Source organism: Sorghum bicolor, chromosome 8 (assembly GCF_000003195.3).
Source record: "Sorghum bicolor cultivar BTx623 chromosome 8, Sorghum_bicolor_NCBIv3, whole genome shotgun sequence".
Taxonomy (NCBI): Eukaryota; Viridiplantae; Streptophyta; class Magnoliopsida; order Poales; family Poaceae; genus Sorghum; species Sorghum bicolor.
Window position 1 is genome coordinate 2742495 of NC_012877.2, and position 19981 is coordinate 2762475.

The window sequence follows — 19981 nt, forward strand, 5'->3', positions numbered from 1 at the left end:
TGGAGGGAGTTGAGGAAGAGGAGAGAAATGATAGGGTGCGTCTTTGTGGGAGCAAATAGAGGAGCAGTTGTGCGGCTAAGATAGTGATGGGCGACTTTAGGGTTGTGCATTGCAGCCTACCATGGAGTAGAGTTTTCTTATCGAGCCTTAGCCTTATTAATACAACCAAGTCTTTTAGTAGATTCACCTCTAAAATATATTTGTTAATAGATTTATAGAGACAACACTATTTCCTAAAATATGTCACACACCTCTAAATTTGTTTAGCTATTTTTGGAGACGCCAATGTTTTAAGATAGCCCCTATAAACAACATGAGTTGTCTTCTAGAACCGTTTTTGTGATATTGTGTTCTGGCTTTTCAAAGAACAAGTTATAATATCGCGAATTGTTCAGCTATTGCAGCTATAAGGACATTTTAACTTTGTTAAGAATAGCTTGGCTTAGCTATGATTTTTTAGTGCCACTAATCCTGATTATTAGGCAAATATTCATTCTTTACTCTAGCTAATTATATTATATGCCTCGCCCTTGTGTTATTTACTTAATATAATAAATATTGTAATAAAAAATTGAAAAACTATTGAGTTGTTTATTATTGAATGTTGAATGTCTATTAGTGTTGATTATAGAGTAGATGCATCTCTGTGTTTTTTTTTTTTGTAATTGATGATTTTTTTTACCACACATGTAGTTCATATTTCTAGTTATTCTGAATAAAGTTAAACACCCTAGTGGGCCACGGCAAAAGAAGAGCTCACAACTCAGAAGTGTGAAGACTTGGTCTAATCTGTAATCACAGGTAACAGTTTCAAAAAAAGAAGTAATCACAGGTAACTTGGGCTCACTGATCACTTGGCCCATATGTTAGTTGTGAATACGACCAGGCCTCACGGCTCAGGTGGCACCAGTCCAGAAGCTTGGTCCACGAACGGCCTAGCAGATCAGTCACCGGAAATCTCGACTTGGGCCACGTTCACATCAGCTAGCCAAGCAATGACGGCCCGTCATGTTAAAATTCATTACACTTTGTAAAATCAATACCTCTAGTATTCGAATATTCACTTTGCGAGAAGCTGCTAAAGCTAGAGTGAGGTTAAAGATGGCAGGGCTAGTCGCGATCTTGTGATAACCAATCCAATTTGAGACAATAAAACTAAACACTAAGTAGTACCGCTTGGCAACCTAAGGCCCAATTAAGGTTCCAGTCTCTCCGTTCTGCTCAGCCTCACCCTGTTCGCTTGAGCTTATCTATTAAATCTGTCAACTATTTAGGAATATTTTTCTTTCATAAGAAATAAGCGAACAATACTTTTAGACATGACCTTTCAGCCAAGCAAACAGGGTAGCTTGCATTAGACGGAGGGGGCGGTGGGGTCGCAGCTCGCGAGTGCACGATGAGCAAGCAACCACATCTTCACTTCCATAGATTCAAACTAAACATGTAGAAATCATTCAATGAGAGTTTCATTCAAGACTATGCAGACCGCTTAGAAGAATTGTTACTCCAAGAACTTCTCAAGCCTTTGATGGGGTTAAAAGGTTAGGTCCACTAGGACTCTTCGGCAAAGGTTTCTTTGTCTCTTCTTTAAAAATTTTCCTGTTTGGTTGTTGGCATTGTTATCTTGTGGCTGTGCTGATTTGCAAGTTGGGTGGTGTTGTTAGAGTTTGTCCTAGTCGTCATAGTTCTTTGTTTCCTATTGTAACCTCCTTTGAGGACGCCATTTGCTCACTTTGGGTCTTCTTCTTTATCAACATAATTGGTAATGCCTCTGTCCGGTCCATTTAAAAAAAAATCATTCAATAGTCAAAGTTTCAAAAGGATTGACGTAAGACTAACTGAAAATGCATGGTATTTAATTAATTATTTGTAGTCAATGATGTCTTTGAAATGATTGACCTACGACAACTTCAAAATGTCACTTAGTTGGAGTATATACTTTTGGCAAGTTTCCCTCCATCCGAAAATATTAAACACATTTTTGTAGGACAGCAATGAGTTGAACAAGTAGCTTCTCCACTAATATGTATAAATCATATATAGGTACATTTGAATACAAATCTTTTTTTGTGAAATCTTTTGAATACAAATCTAGCTAGTTACACCAATTTTGTACCACAAAATTTTAAGTATAGGTCAAAGCCAAGTCTAACAAAACATGAGTTTTGGCATGGAGGAAATATTCACAGGTGCGTTTAGTATTAACTATAGATCTCTTCTGAAACTATAGATCCCCCTACTGTTTTCTAGTTTTGTTTTGTATTTGTTCAGATGAATTTTGAATTGTTTAAAGACTATAGCATGTCGTCATATATCAGGGCATAGTTGTTCTCGTTTCCACCGTGCGAGTATTTTTTTTCAAGTGGCGAGTTGATTAAAACCATTTTATCATTATTTCTTAAATCTCAGTCCCATCTTCAAGTCCTCGAGTCTGCAGTCCAGTTGCATTACTGACCAAGTGTTTGGGAGAGGTATAGTCTTGACCAAGAGTTGTTTGGGTAGTAAGCACTTAAAACAAAATTGGTAAAACTAATGATAGTTTTGTGATAGTCCCATCTTCGAATCCTCGAGTCTACAACCCAGTTTTTCGTTAGGTACATACTACTTCCTCTATTTTACAAATTTATAAAAACTTTATAGCATTTTAGTTCAGTTTTGATATCTAAATCTTTAATGTGAAACGAGCTAAGGTTTAGAGCTAACATTAGATCACCTATTTGGAGACTTTAGCTCTATAGTTTAGATGAGTGAATTCAAAATAGATCCTTATAAAATTGGTAAAACGCATGTTGCAGATATATAGTGAACGAAGCATAGAAAGTCATGGAGGAACACACATAAGTCACATCATGCATATGGCGCATGCATGCATAACACAATTTGCAAACAAAAAGATGTGTGTATCATAAGGTAGCAACAGTGAACATAGTACAAACCGGGATCTCCTCCAAAATCGTACGAAGACGGATCGGAGGAGCAAAGGACATGAACGGTTCCTCTCTCTCTCACGTACACACACACATGTTGACGTACACGCTACACAGGCGTATCACAGCGTAGTACACGACGACACGTACGGACGGAGAGATTTTATTCAGTATAGTACGTAACAGTAGGCAACTCATCATCATCATCCATGCGTAGATATAGATCGATACTCATGGAGTCATGATCGATGCTCCGGCGCCGATCGACGACGGCGGAAATGGATCATCGATCGATCAGGCGGCCGCCGCCGCCGTCGTCGTCTAGCTAGGTTTAGTTCACCCTGCATGATCATTCATGGAAATGGGAAAAAAAAAAACACACAAATTAGACGACGTGCGTGCGTACTTGTTGATCGAGTCAGTACATGCATGCAAAAGTAGTAAAATATACTGTTACGTACTATACTGAATAAAAAAGCCAATTCATTCAGATGATCGATGACTTGGCTTAGATCTTACGGTAGGGTCGGTCGTACTCGTACGTACCTGGAGCAGTCGATGGAGGCGCTGATGGTGTAGGGGATGTTGACGCCGCACTTGGAGGGGATGCTGGCGGCGTTGCCGGCGTTGAGGCCGCTGACACGTCCGGCGGCGCTCTTGAGGCAGTTGCAGGCGGTGCGCTTGTCGGCGGTGCTGCTGGCGGCGGAGTTGAGGCTCCTGACGCCGCTGCAGCAGGCCGCGGAGGGTGCGGTGCCGGTGCCGCGGGCGTAGGCGAGGCAGGGGCTAATCGCGGAGTTCACCTGCCCGCAGGTGACGGCGGCCTCCGACGTCGTCGTCGCCGCTGCCAGCAGCACCGCGGCCACGACGACGGCGATCATCGCCACAGCAAACTGCATGCTGCGTGCCATGTCGATCGATCGAGCTATTCGTGTGTGCTGAGTGATCTGAGTGCCTGACTGTGTGCTAGTATGCTAGCTTTGGAATGCAGTGAGAGCAAGTGCTAGCTGGTGAGGAGAATATGCAGTGAAATGTTGGTCCTTAAATAGGCTTGAGATCGATCTGAGAGCTACAATGGCTGATGACAGATGTCATGCATGGTGTGTGCATGCTGTTTCTTTCGGTAGAACATCATCATCGTACAGTTAAGAGCCGGGCAGGAGGAGGTGGTTGGGTGTTGGGGGCAGGAGGCAGATGGAGGATGTGGATGGAAATACACATATGCAGTGGTTAGTGGATGCAGAGTGAATTCATCATCAGCAGCAGCAGCAGCAGCAAACTTAATAAATAGCAGCCGCCTAACACGACTTAATAATAAATTAAACAGTTAAGCGTCATTTAATCTCATCACCCGCCTCACTGATTAATCGAATGAGGCCTTGTTTAGTTCACCCCAAAATCCAAAAATTTTTCAAGATTCACTGTCACATCGAATCTTGGGGCACATGCATGGAGCACTAAATATAAACAAAAATAAAAACTAATTGCACAGTTTATCTGTAAATCACGAGATGAATCTTTTAAGCCTAGTTACTCTATAATTGGACAATGTTTGTCAAATAAAAACGAAAATGCTACAGTTCCAAAAACCAAAATGTTTTCGGAACTAAACAATATATAGCCTCCCACAGGCTCACAAAATCTGAGAACTCACCTATATGTGGCCAATTCATCTAACATAGCCTTTTGGACCGTGTATTTTTTCCTTCGAGTCTTTTGATGTAACAGCGGTTCAATTGCCTTGACCGATGTTCCATTGATCCAATTCGATGTCACGAAAGAGGCTATATTTTTTACATTGCCTGTGGTGACTATATATAGTTAATGAATTGAAGAGCTTGTGATCAGATTTGTCACAAGGAATCTCCGTATTGCTCCACGCTCTTTCCTTTTGTTTCTACTTAAACCATAGCCGTCATCTCAATTGGACAATCCCTTCGCCTTGGGAAGGGCGTGGTGGTGGACTAGTTGATCAACGAATGTCCTCCAATGATGTTCTCAAGTGGTATTTCTCCTCGCCAAAGAAAATTACGCCACATCCTGTCTATTCTTTTGAGCCTGGAACACTATCAAATGGTATATTATTGGCAGCGTCATTAGAATCATTTCTGTACTGGTGTTTCTCTATTAGATGTTGGCAGGAATTTTCCTTTCCACCCCGGGAGCCTGGCACCAAAATCTTTTCTATCAGTGGCTAGACCTCCCTCCTTTCTTAATTTCCGGGTATATGTAATTGAAGCCCTAAATATTTTCCCTGGGAAGTTGTGGATGAGCGAAGGGACCATGTTAGGTTGGAGCCATATTGGAAAAAAAAAATAGTCTTGGACATGTTAATTTTTAGCCCTGAACAATTTCCAAAGAAATGTAGGAATTTTGTAAGCTGCTCAACTGCTCTGAAGATGGGTTTGCAAACAAACCCACATTTTATTTGTGTAGAGAGAGCACCACAAGTTTGCTGCTTCCGGTACAACCAGTTGTAGGATATCCTGTTGTGCCGCTCATATTCAATGATTTGTTGGTAGCGGGTCTACTGCTAACATGCATGAAAAGTAGGGGCCGGGAAAGCGGATTGCTTTGCCTCAATCCTCTTGCATGTTTGATGTTTTGACTCGATCATCTATTTATGAGAATTTTGGATGAGAAGGACCCTAAGTTTCTTTGATATCCAATTAGGTCATTTTGTGCTAAAACCAAGCGCAGTTAGAAATTCCAGAAGGTGTGCCATTCTATGGAGTCGAAAGCTTTGGAGATGTCCAGTTTTATAAATAGATCGAGTGAGCTGATTTTTTTCTGTAGAAGTTGAATACTCTTTGTACATAAAGAAAATTGCCCCTTTTATTGATGAATGCATTTTGAGCATGTGAAACCAACTCATTCATATATGGAGCTAGTCTATTTGCAAAGATTTTCGTAATGATTTTTATGAGGCTGTTAATTAGGCTAATCAGTCTCTATACTCAAACATTGTTTGTGCTTCCTACTTCTTAGGGAGTAGAACTATACTTGCTTCATTAAACAACTGCATTTTTGCAGTCCTATGGTTGTCGTTCTTGATTATATCCCAACTCTTCTTATAGAAGATCCCGATAAGACCAACTAGTCCTGGGGCTTTCTACGACGGAAGCTCCTTGATTATGGTAAGTAGCTCCTGCTCTGTAAATGGCATGTCTAGTTCATCAAGGTTATGTGGAGAGTAACCCAACGTCTCCCAATTGATTGACTATATGTTCTTGTAGCTCTTGTTCCCTGGCTTTGGCGAAGAACTCAACAGGGGACCTCTGTTCCCACGTTGGGAAATTGCGACCCTCTCCTCAATGTGAATTGTGCTTATATATTTTTCCTTCGTCTAGCGTTTGCATGTAGTTGGGAAAAATGAGTATTAGTATCATCATTCCATATTTAGCTAGGTCAGTCAAAAGTGTTGTCTCGCCTTTGCTTTCTGTATTGCGATTAGACCCATTGATTTTGCCTTAAGATATTTCTTGAATTCCACTTCTTCTATTGTCAGGGGACGTCTTTTCTGTGCCTTCTCTAGCTCTCTATAGGATGATGTGAAGGACGTCATTCCCTAGTTTCCATTCAGTAAACAGTGTATGCTTCCATACTTTTAACGCTCTTGCCATGCGGAGGAGCTTGGTGTTTACTGTCTGTTCCCATGTTGAACCATCTATATAAACCCCAGCATATTTACCCAATAGTAAAAATGGAAACCATGGCAAAATTCAAAAGTAATATCCTCTACAAGAGCAAAAGACCATGGTCCCATTATTTTGCTATGTGAGCCCACTCCTCTTATTTTTCACCTTTATTTTGATTATGCTACTCAAGTGTTGTATCTGACTTTTATTTTTTGACTTGGCTTACTCCTCTTAAGATGTCATTTGTTCCAAATCCTTAATGTTGGAAGTGGTTAGAATTCCTCTAGTAGCGGAGGTCAGTCGAGCCTACTCGCTCGCTGCAGCGAGAGGCTTGAGTGTGCTAACAATCAAGGAAGAGAGAGCTCGAAACCCTAGAACAGTAGTGTTTCAGTAAATTGGTTTCAACTAACTCTTGAAAGAGCATTTATAACCCCTTTATATAGGGTGCGGATCCCAACCGAGATCCGTTACAGCAATGCCCCATGACGGTGGCGGGATATTCCAGCATATTTCGCCACTACAATCTATAACCCACAGGGCTACTTGAGTAATTTCGAACTGCAAGCTCTTTGCAGGCTGTCGCGTCGGAGTCCTGGTCCTATCGTAGCTCGATCCTTCTCCTATCCTTCGTCGAGGCTCATAGATCCTCCGCCTTGCGGCCGACGAGGGATCTTTGTCCGCCACTCAGAGGTTCTTCGGCTTGGTCGGGGTCAGCACGTCCTTCATCACGCAAGGGCTGAAGGATGGGCCCTTACCCCCTGTGATTCTCCGCTCCAGGTTGGTTCCTGCACACATGTCTCACCAAACCGATCTGCATCAGCATTAAATTTTTCCGAACCTTCGTCCCTTATCGTCCGAAGGTTGGGGGCATGAAGGTTCGGTCATCGCGATCGAGTTACATCTTTTCTCTCCGATGCAGCTAGGGGGTGAAGGCGTGGTTGAGTTCTCAATACTTAAATATATAATTTGTCCATACACAAATTTCAAGTCGTTTTGGACATGATTTAGGATGCCAAGAAGTGATTAATCAGATGTATTTTTTCTTATCAGCACCTATTATTAAATAGAGTTCGGGTTTCTCCATAGATCAACCACTCGTCGCTATACTGGCAAGCAGTGTGAAGCCCAAGGTGTTAGGTCTTAGGTTTAATCCCTTGCTTTCAGTTCTTTTTTAATTGGTGGTCGTTTTTTTCCATAGCCTGCATGGCTAAGCGATACAATTGGCTCTTCGACGTTCGAGTGTGTGTGAAGTGAGAGGAGCCATGATTTACTTATGAATGCACATGGCGTGAGAGGAGGCACGAGTTACTTTCCTCTTCAAGACTGAGACTGAGCGACTGGACACGGGAGACGAAGGACCGGGGGGTGATTAACTTTGTTCAAAATGTTGTTAAAGATGCAAAAAGACTTCAATTGTGAACACCCCACTCACCATCCAAAACTACTTTAATTTGAAATATGAAGGGAGTCTTCACAAAGTTGTGAATATAAGTTATGTTCCGTAAAATATTATGATAAAAGTTGTGTGTGTAACTTGGTACGTTTGATTGAGTGCAGCGTGATCTATTTTTCTCTTCGAGAGTGGTTGACTCGACATGGGAGACGAAGGACAACCAGGGTGGATTCATGCAAAATGACTTCAATTGTGAACACCCCAATCACCCTCCAAAACAACTTCAGTTTTGAGTACGGAGGGAGTATCATTATTCCTGTTATGTAAGCCCACTTTTAGGTCCAGATTAATTAGCTTTACTGCATATATGTAAATATGTCAAATATATACTTTTTGAAATAAACTATATTCAAAACAAATCTACCCACATCATCACTTCCATACATTCAAACTAAACATGTAAACATCATTCAATAGTCAAGAGGTTTCGAGATGATTGACGTAAGACAACCTGAAAATGTCGATTTAATAAAAAAATCAAAGCATTTGTCGTCAAAGTAATTTTTGAAATGATTGACCCACATCATCACTTTAATACATTCAAACTAAACATGTAGTGTTAATAATTATACATCTTCTGCTACCTACCAATAAGCCCCTCACGCAGCACACGGCTCCGTTTTCTAGTTTTTGTCTTGTATTCGTTCATCAGATGAATTCTGTATTTGAAGAGCAGTGCGTGTCGCCACCTCATGAAAAAAGCGTGCCAGCTAGGTACTTGTTTTAATTTCCACCGTGTGAGTATTTTTTTTGAAGTGGTGAGTTAATTAAATGAAACCATTTAATTTTTCGAATCACAAAGTCTGCAACCCAGTTTTGCAACCATATAGCGAATGAAGCATAATCGAAAAGTCATGGAACACAGTCACATCACATGCATGGCCCACATGCATGCATAACGACAATTTGTAAACAAAAAGATGTGAGTGCATCATAAGGTAGCAGTGATCGAACAAAATACGTGTCCTCCAAAACCGTACGGAGAACGGATCGGAGGAAGTATGTTTTTGACGATGGTAAAGTTTATTTTGCGTATATGCTTTCACTTTTTCATCCATTAGAAGTGTGCAAACACACATCTCAATGTGTGAAACTGCTTTAAGATATGTGTTTACACACTTCTCAAAGCGAGTCCAATAGATGGGAGAGTGAGAGTATATGCCCTCAAGGACAAAAAAAAACAAAAAAAACTTTTGACGATAAGATGTAGTGCCCGTTTTTCATTAAGTGGAAATGATCGTAGAAAGTACACGGAAACAACAAGCCAAAGGACATCTCTCTCACACACACGTACGACACGGACGTACATACGGAGAGATTTTTTATTCAGTATACGACGTAGCAGTATATATAGTAGACAACTCATCATCACCCGTAGATAGATAGAGACTCAAGCATGGTCGTCGTCGATGCTCCGGCGCCGACGACGGCGGCGGAATGGATCATCGATCGACGATCATCAGGTCGTCGTTTCGGTTTAGCTCACCCTGGAGCAGTCGGTGGAGGTGCTGATGGTGTAGGGGATGCTGACGCCGCACTTGGAGGGGATGCTGGCGGCCTTGCCGACGTTGAGGCCGCGGATGCCACGGGCGGCGTTCTTGAGGCAGTTGCAGGCGGCGCGCCTGTCGGCGGTGGTGCGGGCGGCGGAGTTGAGGCTCCTGACGCCGCTGCAGCAGCCTGCGGAGGGTCCAGAGCCCTGGCCGCGGGCGTAGGACAGGCAGGGCCCGATGGCGGAGCTCACCTGACCGCATGTCACGGCGGCCTCCGAGGTCGTCGCCGCCAGCACCACCGCCGCCACGACGGCGATCGCCACAGCAAGCTTCATGCTGCGAGCCATGTCGATCTCGATCGACCTCCTGTGATATATGTGCTGATGCTCGTAGGTGACTGATAGCTTTTGGGATGCAGTGAGTGAGCAAGTGCTAGCTGGTGAGGAGATTGCAATGGAATGTTGCTCCTTAAATAGGCAGGCTTTGTGATCGATGTGTGAGCTAGCTAGCGATTGCTGATGAGTGATGTGCATGCATGGGATGGGTGTGCATGCTGTTTCAGTCGGTGGATGCATGCATATGCGTATATGTCCATGGATCGATGGTATCTCTCGCCATGCATCGAAGTTAACTGCTGGGGAGGAGGTGGTTGGGTGTTGAGGGAGGAGGGCAGATGCTTGTTTAGTTGTTGTAATACCCGATTTTAAGGACAAAACCAGATATGCACCATATGTGAGTTTTAAAAGCCAAATCTCACATATAGCTACAAATAAGGGGTAATATCAAAAGACAATGCAAAAATTATATAACGTACATAATATAAAAGAGATAACCTTTGATAGCAAACAACGGATAGACAACTCCAAACTCCGGGTATTAACTTCTCTCTACAGGATCCAACTGACTGGTTGATCACAAGCCTAAACTTCTCCTGAGGTTTGGGGGAAATAGCAAGAGTGAGTCCATGTCAAACTCCACAAGTATAGCAACTAGATTGTATAGCTCCCACAATCTCATGATCAATGTGACATAAATAATGTAAAGCATTAAACAATAAGCAATGAGCATATTTAACACACAAGATTCATCACCCTTAATGTAGATGTCCCCAAGGCCGTTCCTGACCGTGAGCTCGGCTAGTATACTAGTTTTAACACTCTGCAGAGGTTGCACATCTTTACCCATGAGTCATGATTTACCCTTTCGCCCGAGGTGATCAGCCTCTTAACCCACTTCCAAGGAAGGTCGGCAGGGATCACTATGAAGCCTTTCAAAAGTTCGTCTAACATGTTAGGGCCGCAAGGTTTCCTTTGCGAGCAGATATAGATACCCCCCTTCCGAATGGCACAATGACGCGCAGCCTATACACATAGGGACAGGGGCTCGCACTATACCCGTGTCGGTTCAGCCCCTCCGCCCTTTCGGGTAACCTCTAACAAGCTAGAAAAGGTCTTCATACTGAGCTAAAGCCAGAGCCATTATAGCCCTCATGGTTGCACTGTTATCCCGGGTGATCACGTACAGACAAATCATCAAGTTGTTAAAAAGTCATTTTTACCATTTATTACTTAACATTAATCTAGTCACAGGATCATGGTCACAGAAATAAAATCCAAATGCTATACTTGCCTCAATCCAATTGCTCTTGCTTATCCTTTTGGTCCTGCTGGTCTCACTTGTTGCCAAAGCTTTGATCTTGATCACCGAAACTGCTCTCCGTCTAAACTCGATCATCGATCATCAACACACAAACAATCGGACACAACATACACGTAGCAAACAAGGCTATAATTAGAACAGTACACCAATCATATAAAAACAATATGAAAAATTTGTAAAATAATTCTACGCATCGCTACGATCTCACAGACGTAAAGATGACGAAAATCGGAGTTAAAACGGAAAAGATATGGATTTTCTAAGATTTTATATAGAAAAGTAATTAATTAATTAAGGTCACGAAATTAAAAGGTTTCAAACTGAGTGAACAATATTACTAACATGTAGTGCTCGTGATTACGAACCTAACACAATTTCAATGGACAAAACGGAGTTAAAACAGAGATGATATGGCCTAAATAAACTAGCGTATTTTCTTTGTATTTTTAGGTTTGTTTTTCTAAAGGAAAACGGCAATAAAACATGTCTATGTTATAACGACGTCATCAAGCTAGCCAGCAACGTTTATTCGCAGATATATGTTAGACATGTACATCCCTAGATCGATTGCTGCGCAGATAGAAACATCGCCGGGCGAAACAAATCAGTGCATGCACTTGTAGAGGCTTTGTGAAATTTCTCACACAGGAATCGACATATTAAAGATGCAAAGTTACCTCTTATGGTGATTATAAGATTCAATAGGACATGCTTGCCGAACGATGGGTCAGTGGCCACGTCGTCAAGAACAGGTTGATCTACGGCAACACCTTCTACTCCCGTGCTCTGTTGCTTGCTACTCTTCACGTGGCCAGCGATTTGGTCTTCTGCTTCTTTGGTCCACAATCACGATGGTTCACCGGAACATGGCAAGCAGCTCTGGCAAGCAGGACGTGGCAAGAGCAGAGCGGCGGCCGTAACATGGCAAGGGCAGCATCTATCTAGGCATGGCCGACGGCGGCGGCTCTCAAGGGTTTTAAGGACGTAAACACTCTAGACGAATATGACGTGTATATATACGTGCGGTCTAGATCAAGTTTGATTAGGGTTAGAACTTATTATTTTTGGAATTAATTATTTTCATGGATAAAATAATTATAGAAAAGTCCAGAATTATTATTTAAACTATGAAAAATATTCTAAAAGCTCTGAAAATTCGGAGAAAATTCTCAGAGACATTATGGAATATGAGGAACTCAAATAACGTATTTGGACCTCATGATAAGATAATTTGGAGCATCTAAAAATTAGATTTATGCTCATAGAAAAGTGAGAATAGAAGATGGAAAAATTCCCGAAAAGTTTGTAGAGATTGCTTGATGGACGAGGAACTAAAAGAAGTGCTTTGAGTGACAAAGAAAAGATTTTAGGAAGCTCCTAATAAAAAATTGAGCTGAGAAACCAAAGAATTTGGTTATAGATAAAGATAAAGACGTACTGGTCAAGGAAGATCTACTAAACGCATTTTAAAACTTTGCTCACTCAACACATAAAGGAGCAACAAGTCAACATCACATCAAAACATATGCACCAGCATGTATGCACAACAATATTGCTAAGGCTTATGATAAATTTTAATTTAATGAAAATTATTATTTTCCTTATATTTTCGTGAGCACAAAATACAAAACTGAATAAATTTTCATCTATTTTGAAAAGAGCAAAATTTAGGGTGTTACAGTTGTCAAAATTTTTTAAAATTCTCAATCAAATTAAATCTTGGGACACAATGTATCAAATATTAAATATAGATAAAAATTAATTAATTATATAGTTTGTATATAATTTGCGAGATAAATTTTGTAAACCTAGTTAATCTATAATTAAACAAAAATTATTAAATATAAACGGTGCTATAGTAACTAGATCCAAAAATTTTCACCAACTAAGGGCTTGTACAACGATGGGCGCTTATGATCAGGTATTGGCCGTTAAATAGTTTTTTTGCCACACGGTGGAGTCCTGAGCGGGCGCTTAAAAATAGATTTGCCGCTCCGTAAAGCATCGACGCCTAGACCGGCTCCTTGCTTGATACTGGTGTTTGCATGCGACGTAACGGTCACAACTTAAGCGCCTTCAAATACGTGTTGTGTTGTAGATTAAGGTTATAAAGAGACGCTTAGTTACAAAAGTATTTTCTCTTTCCATCTAAGCGCCTTTTGCATTGTACGTGCTCTAAACAAGGCCACAGATACAGACATACAGTGGTTAGCTGAGGCAGAGTGAAATCATTAGCAGCAAACATATAATAAATAGCAGCCGCCTAGCACGACTTAGCGCCACTTAAGTTTTGTTTAGTTACGCTCGAAATCCAAAAACTTTTCAAGGTTCTCTTCACGTCGAATTTAGAGACACATACATGTAGCACGACTTAGCGCCACTTAAGTTTTGTTTAGTTACACTCGAAATCCAAAAACTTTTCAAAGTTCCCTTCACGTCGAATTTAGAGACACATACATGAAGCATTAAATATAAATAAAAAAATAACTAATTACATAATTTATCTGTAATTTGAGAGACGAAGCTTTTGAGTCTAGTTAGTCTATAGTTGAACAATAATTATCAAATATAAAAAAAAATGTTATAGTACCAAAAAAATCTTTTCACTCACGAACTAAATAAAGGCCCTAATCTCATCATCCGCCTCACTGTTTAATCGAATGTCCTTGATGGCCACCCACAGGCTCACAAAACCTGAGACGGTGAGACCTTGCCTGGGGTAGTATATGGGGCCAATGGCCAATCCATTTATCAGTTTGCCCAAGGCAGGTGGTGGGCCACTCTGTTCAATTTTGAGTCTAATATATGCAATATCTTCTCTTTTGTGCAATTTTTGTCCGTGGGTTCAAACAATCCTGCCACCGTGTCACCGGTGGCTGATCGTGTCAACCCTTCGCCGCAGTCCGCTCCACCACAGTACGGGGGGCCCAGTTGCAGTCTCTGCCACCGCAGTAGGGATGTTGAACTTGTAATAATAAATATGTGAGTGCTTTTAATATATAATGCATGTTGGTGATATAGATGTGATAATTGGCGTGTGTGTATATATATTGTCTGTTACAATGGAATGTAAAAAATAAAACAAATACAATTCTCGGGGTCTTCGCCGAGTGCGGTGCCAGGGTCACTTGGCAAAGCAATTTAAAAAAACAATTTTGCCGAGTGTCGGGGCCACGACCACTCGGCAAAGAATTTTTCTTTAAAAAAGAAAAGACACTTTGCCGAGTGCTGATGCTAGGGGCACTAGGCAAAGTATTTTTAAAAAAAACAAATATGCGGAGTGCCGCGGCAAGGGACACTCAGCAAATATTTTTTTTTTAAAAAAAAAGAAAGAAAATCTTTGTCGAGTGCCTGAGGCCAGAGGCACTTGGCAAAGCAATTTTTTTTAAAAAAACTTTGCCGAGTGTTAAGGGGCCAGGGGCACACGGTAAAATATTTTTTAAAAAACAAAAACTTTGTCGAGTGTCGTGTCGGGCAACTCGGCAAAATAACTGTTAACGGCAGATGCTGTGACGGCCAAAAATGTTGCCGAGTGCTGTCGTAAGCACTCAGTAAAATGTTTTTAATATTTTGCTAAGTGCCTCGGTAAAAAGCACTCAGCAAAGTCTCTTTGTCGAAAATTTTTTTGCCGAGCGAACTTTGCTGAGTGCTACGTTCGGCAAAGCCTTTGCCGAGTGCAAAGGGCTCTTTGTCGAATGTAAAAACACTCGGCAAAGTCCTAATTTCCAGTGGTGGGTGTGCTGGGACAATTTAGAAAGCAAGCAACGATTTCATTTTGCGTTAGATCACTCCCATCCTCGAAGCCTCAGTTTTTTTTTTCAGAAATAAGTTCCAGCTGTTGCTGCTGAGAACTAAAAGAAGCTTTTCACCCTTGATTGATCAATGGATTGGCTCTCTAGTTTAACAGGCTTCTTTGTTGTACTCTTTTTGCTCTTTTTTCCTTAGTTTTTTTGTTCCTTAGTTAAGACTCCACCCTACTGCCTCCTTAACTGTTGTGCTTTTTTTTTTGTAAAAGACCTTTTTTATTATAATTTTTGCATTGTTGTAGGGGTGCAAACCCCTCCAATCTCCTTCAAAAAATTCAAAAGTAATATAACCTTGCAGAACAAAGGACGGTAATCCCACCATTTTGCTATGTGAGCCCACTCCTCTTATTTTTTTTACTTTTATTTTGATTATGCCCACTCCTGTTAAGCAGTCATTTGTTCCATTCCCTAAATATATTTCTATTTTTTAGAATATTCAATAAGGCGTATATACATTATATTTTAAGAAATAAACTATATTCAAGACAAATCTACCCACATCAATATTACTTGTATACATTCAAATAAACATGTAGACATAATAATTCGATAGTTAAGGTTTCAAAATGATTGAAATAAGACAACTTGAAATATGTCACAATAAAAAATTATTTGTGGTCAAAGTTTCTGAAATTATTGACTTACGACAACGTACATCCAAGTGTCACTTAATTGCTTTGTGAGCAGAGGGAGTATATATTTTGGCAAGTTACCCTCCATCTAAAAATATAAAACACATGTTTTTAGGACAGTAAGATTTGACCAATAGGTGCTTGTGCCATTAATATGCATAAATCATAGATACTTTTGAATACAAATATCTAGTTACATCAATTTGCTACCACAAAATTGCAAGTATCTTGGTTAAAGCCATGTCTAACAAAACATGAGCTTTGGGATGGATATATATCATATTGGTGTGTACGTTTAGTAGTCTCTCTTCGTTTCAATTTATTAGATGTTGTTTTGGCTTTTGTAGATACAAAAATTTTTTTATGTATCTAGATAACGTTTATTATGATATAGATATATCGTATATCTATATGCCTAAAAAACTGAATATCTAGAAAAACTAAAATAACCTATAATTTAGGATAGAGGGTGGTAATAATTATACATCTTCTGCTACCAAGTCCCTTAATTACAGCACACAGCTCTGTTTTCTAGTTGCCTTGATCGTTCATCAGATGAATTATGTATTTGAAGAGTAGCGCGTGTGTGGTCATGTCATGAAAACGTGCTAGCTAGGTACTTGTTTTAATTTCCACCGTGTGAGTATTTTTTTTTTTCAAGTGGCGAGAGTTCATTAATTAAATAAAACCATTCAATTTTTCAAATCACAATACGTTGTCTGCAAATCCTCTGAGTCAGCCAGTTTTTCGTTACGTGCTATACTCCGTCCATTCTAAATTATGTTTTTTAAACTTTTTGGTATATTCATTTTGCTACATACTAAAAAAATTAAAAATAACTTATAATTTAGAACAGAAGAGGTATATATATAGTTGCATATATGCTGACAAGTGTTTGGGGGAGAATAGAGCAGTAACTCTCTTGACCAAGCGTTTGGGAGTCATGGAACACAGTCACATGGCGCATGCATGCGTAACAACAATTTGGAAACAAAGAGATGTGTGTGTGCATGTAGCAGTGATCGAACTAGTACAAACCACAGGAGCGAGAGGAAACGTACACGGACATAAATAATAAACACCGCACATAGTGCATGCACTCAAAAATAAACCCAACAAGCAAAAGTACATCTCTCACACACACATGTACACACGCACGTACGTACATACGCTAAGATGCAAGCGTATCACAGCGTACACGACGACACGTACGTACATACGGAGAGATTTTTATTCAGTAGTACGACGTAGCAGTAGTAGACAACTCATCATCTCATCATATCAGGCGTAGATAGATACTCATCCATGGTCGATGCTCCGGCGCCGATCGACGACGACGGCGGCGGCGGCGGAATGGATCATCGATCGATCGATCATCGTTTAGGTTTAGTTCACCCTGCATGATCATGCATGCATGGAAGACGAAGCACAAGTTAATTAAACGACTTGATATTCAAGTTGAATCAGACCATGCATGCATGCAAAGTTGCAAACAACTTGTAGTGATTGGATCATTCATTCAGATCATCACTTAATTACCTGGAGCAGTCGGTGGAGGTGCTGATGGTGTAGGGGACGCTGACGCCGCACTTGGAGGGGATGCTGGCGGCGTTGCCGGCGTTGAGGCCGCTGATGCCACGGGCGGCGTTCTTGAGGCAGTTGCAGGCGGCGCGCCTGTCGGCGGTGGTGCGGGCGGCGGAGTTGAGGCTCCTGACGCCGCTGCAGCAGCCTGCTGAGGGTGCGGAGCCCTGGCCCCGGGCGTAGGACAGGCAGGGCGCGATGGCCGAGCTCACCTGCCCGCAGGAGATGGCCGCCTCCGAGGTCGTCGCCGCCAGCACCACCACCGCCGCCGCCGCCACCACGGCGATCGCCACAGCAAGCCGAGCCATGTCGTCGATGTTCTGGGGGTGTCTGAGACTTGCTTGTACTAGCTTTGGAATGCAAGTGAGCAAGTGCTAGCCGCTGGTGAGGAGAGTGAGATGGAGTGTGGCTCCTTAAATAGGCAGGCTTGCGATCGATCTGATCTGATCTGATCTGGGAGCTAGCTACAGTAGCTTGTCATTGCTGATGACAGATGTGCATGCATGCACGGTGTTGTTGCATTGCATGCAGTTTCAGGCAGGCAGTCGGTGGAATGGTGGATGCATGCATATGAATGAATGAATATGGTGGATGTTCCAACATCATCTTCCATGGACGACGGACGGTATCGTCGCCATCCGTCGAAGTTAATTGCTGGGCAGGAGGTGGTTGGGTGTTGGGAGCAGGAGGCAGATAGATACAGATAATACTACAGCGGTTAGTTGATGAGGGCATGATCGAGGCAGAGTGAATTCATTTGCAGCAGCAATAGCAACTTATTAGGGTATGTTATACTATAACACTTTCGTTTATATTTAGCAATAAATATTTAATTATAGACTAACTAGACTCAACAAGTACTTTATCTCGCGATTTACATATACAAACTATGTAGTTAATTATTTTTTTTTTATTTATATATATTTTATGTTTCGTACATGCGTCTAAAGATTCGATGCGACGAGAAATCTTATAAACATTTAGAATTTTAAAGACATTTAAACACGCCCTTAAATAGCAGCCGCCTAACACGACTTAGCAGGCAGGGTGATGGCGGCAGTCGGCAGGGACGGACGTACGTGGCTCTCATCTGATGAAGTTGGAGGCGTATTCACTCTCTCTCACTAGTGTGTCAGTGTGAGGTAGTTTGCAGTTGGATCCGAGTGCTTATCGCACAATAAACACATACTCTTCCTGCATTAAGACGTCAATTATATATGGATCGTCCATCATCCATGAATCCTTCCAGTAGTCTTCGTTAATTCCTCCCGGCCGCAACCAGAAACAGAGATATCAGTACAGTGCAGGAGGTTACATGCACATTCACAAATTGAAGTTGCAGCAGTGGTAGCGATTAAGTTGTCCAGCAAGTATGGGAGCCCACATGTCGCTGTCTCGATCGGAAGCTCCGCCACGTATTACATACATGCATCCCGTCCCCAACCTAGCTAGCTACCTCTGTGTGCACAGGCAGGTACCACCGACGGTTTCCCAAAACTCGTATGTGTCCGACCCTCAAAAACAAATCTCTCAATTTTTGTTCAAAACAAACAAATTTTTTAAAATTTTAGATTCAAAAACAAACAACTTTTGACCATCAAAGAAAAATACTGCTCTACCTCGATCCGTTCTAAAAAGAACTTGGGATTATATTCTAGAAAGTAACAGATAGATTCGTGTGTAATGTTTAGAGATGAGATCTTGTATGAAAAGATTGGTTGATGCGTATAGAGCAACTTCAACCAAACTTCTAAATGAACCTCTACCTTTTTATATAAAGGGGCTAAAACTCAAATATACTCTCGAACTGATCCGGTCCCGACGGAGAGGGGCTCCCATTTATCTTTCCTCTAGATGTATGAGGCGGTGTTTCGGATGGTTTGATTCAATTCCTTGCAGCTGCTATTCAATGATGTCTTAACTGTAGCTCATTTCTACCACTCTTAATTATGTATGGCGAAGAGAAGATTAAGCTCCCAATCGAGTCCGAGTTGGAGGATTTCGGTGCAACGTGGAGTTTGATCTCTGCATGGATCGTTAAATCTAAGTTGAGGTCAATGTTTGTACTACAGATCATAGTACATTGTGGTTGCCCTTGTTTGTATGAGATCTAGTGTAGAATTTGTTGATACTTTGTTGGCTACACATTTGATGGTTCCTTTCACTTAGGTTTCTTGGATGAGCAGTTGTAAATGCCATTGCTTTCATTAGTCGGCAGTTTGGTGCGCATAGTGGTGTTCACATGTGCTAGTTGCTCATTTAGTGATTGTGGTTCCTGAATTATGTGTTTGAGGTGGAGCACATTTAGAAAGTATGGATTTGCATTCTTCACTATCTGTTCAATTAATGCCTTAGGTGATTTCTTCGCATACCCTTTCGTGATCGAGCAATTTGTTCAGACTTGGGTTAGAAGGCAGTAGCACATGCTCAAACATTTGCTGCGGTTAGAATTTGTCGAAGACTCAGTTTTGTTCATCTGAATTTGGTGAGACACGATTTGAACTTCCTAGTTATTCTTGCTTGCTCGATTTGGTAGCTTCTTGTGAAGCATTTGTTGGTGGTTTTGTTAGTGTATTTGACTTGGTGTTGGAGATTTGAGCATTTTGCATCATGATCATTGGTGTGTTGGCCATGTTGTTCACTCATTGGAGTTCACTCATGAATTTGTTTCTAGCTTCATCATTTGCCAAGTCAAAACAAGCTACCTTCATGTTGGAGGCGATAAATTTGTCTTTTTTATTATTTATTTGAAGATGAAGGATTTGAAGATTGGACTTCCCTCATCAAGAATCTTGATG

The 19981-nt window shown here is 41.2% G+C and overlaps 3 protein-coding genes across 4 annotated transcripts; all 3 read right to left on the reverse strand.

Moving 5' to 3' along the window:
* LOC8067182 (non-specific lipid-transfer protein) lies at positions 2880-3947 on the reverse strand. The gene is made up of 2 exons (XM_002442729.2): positions 3474-3947; positions 2880-3268 (listed from the first exon to the last, which is right to left on the reverse strand). Exons 1-2 carry the CDS (start codon positions 3833-3835, stop codon positions 3259-3261), a joined length of 372 nt encoding a protein of 123 aa, XP_002442774.1. The 5' UTR covers positions 3836-3947; the 3' UTR covers positions 2880-3258.
* On the reverse strand, positions 9269-10104 carry LOC8067183 (non-specific lipid-transfer protein 2). The gene has a single exon (XM_002442730.2). The coding sequence runs from the start codon at positions 10078-10080 to the stop codon at positions 9493-9495; it is 588 nt and encodes a 195-aa protein (XP_002442775.2). The 5' UTR covers positions 10081-10104; the 3' UTR covers positions 9269-9492.
* LOC8067184 (non-specific lipid-transfer protein 1) lies at positions 9277-17737 on the reverse strand. 2 transcript variants are annotated; one of them, XM_021446304.1, is made up of 2 exons: positions 17142-17737; positions 9277-9502 (listed from the first exon to the last, which is right to left on the reverse strand). In XM_021446304.1, the coding sequence occupies exons 1-2, from the start codon at positions 17489-17491 to the stop codon at positions 9493-9495; spliced, it is 360 nt and encodes a 119-aa protein (XP_021301979.1). In that variant the 5' UTR covers positions 17492-17737; the 3' UTR covers positions 9277-9492. The 2 variants fall into 2 exon arrangements, with proteins under 2 accessions (XP_021301979.1, XP_002442776.1); XM_002442731.2 differs by lacking the exon at positions 9277-9502 and adding an exon at positions 16586-16998.

Excerpts from the sequence above, each read along its gene's own strand:
- LOC8067183 (XM_002442730.2), bottom strand. The coding sequence starts at position 10,080 with ATGCATCCACCGACTGAAACAGCATGCACACCCATCCCATGCATGCAC.
- LOC8067184 (XM_021446304.1), bottom strand. The coding sequence starts at position 17,491 with ATGGCTCGGCTTGCTGTGGCGATCGCCGTGGTGGCGGCGGCGGCGGTG.
- LOC8067182 (XM_002442729.2), bottom strand. The coding sequence starts at position 3,835 with ATGGCACGCAGCATGCAGTTTGCTGTGGCGATGATCGCCGTCGTCGTG.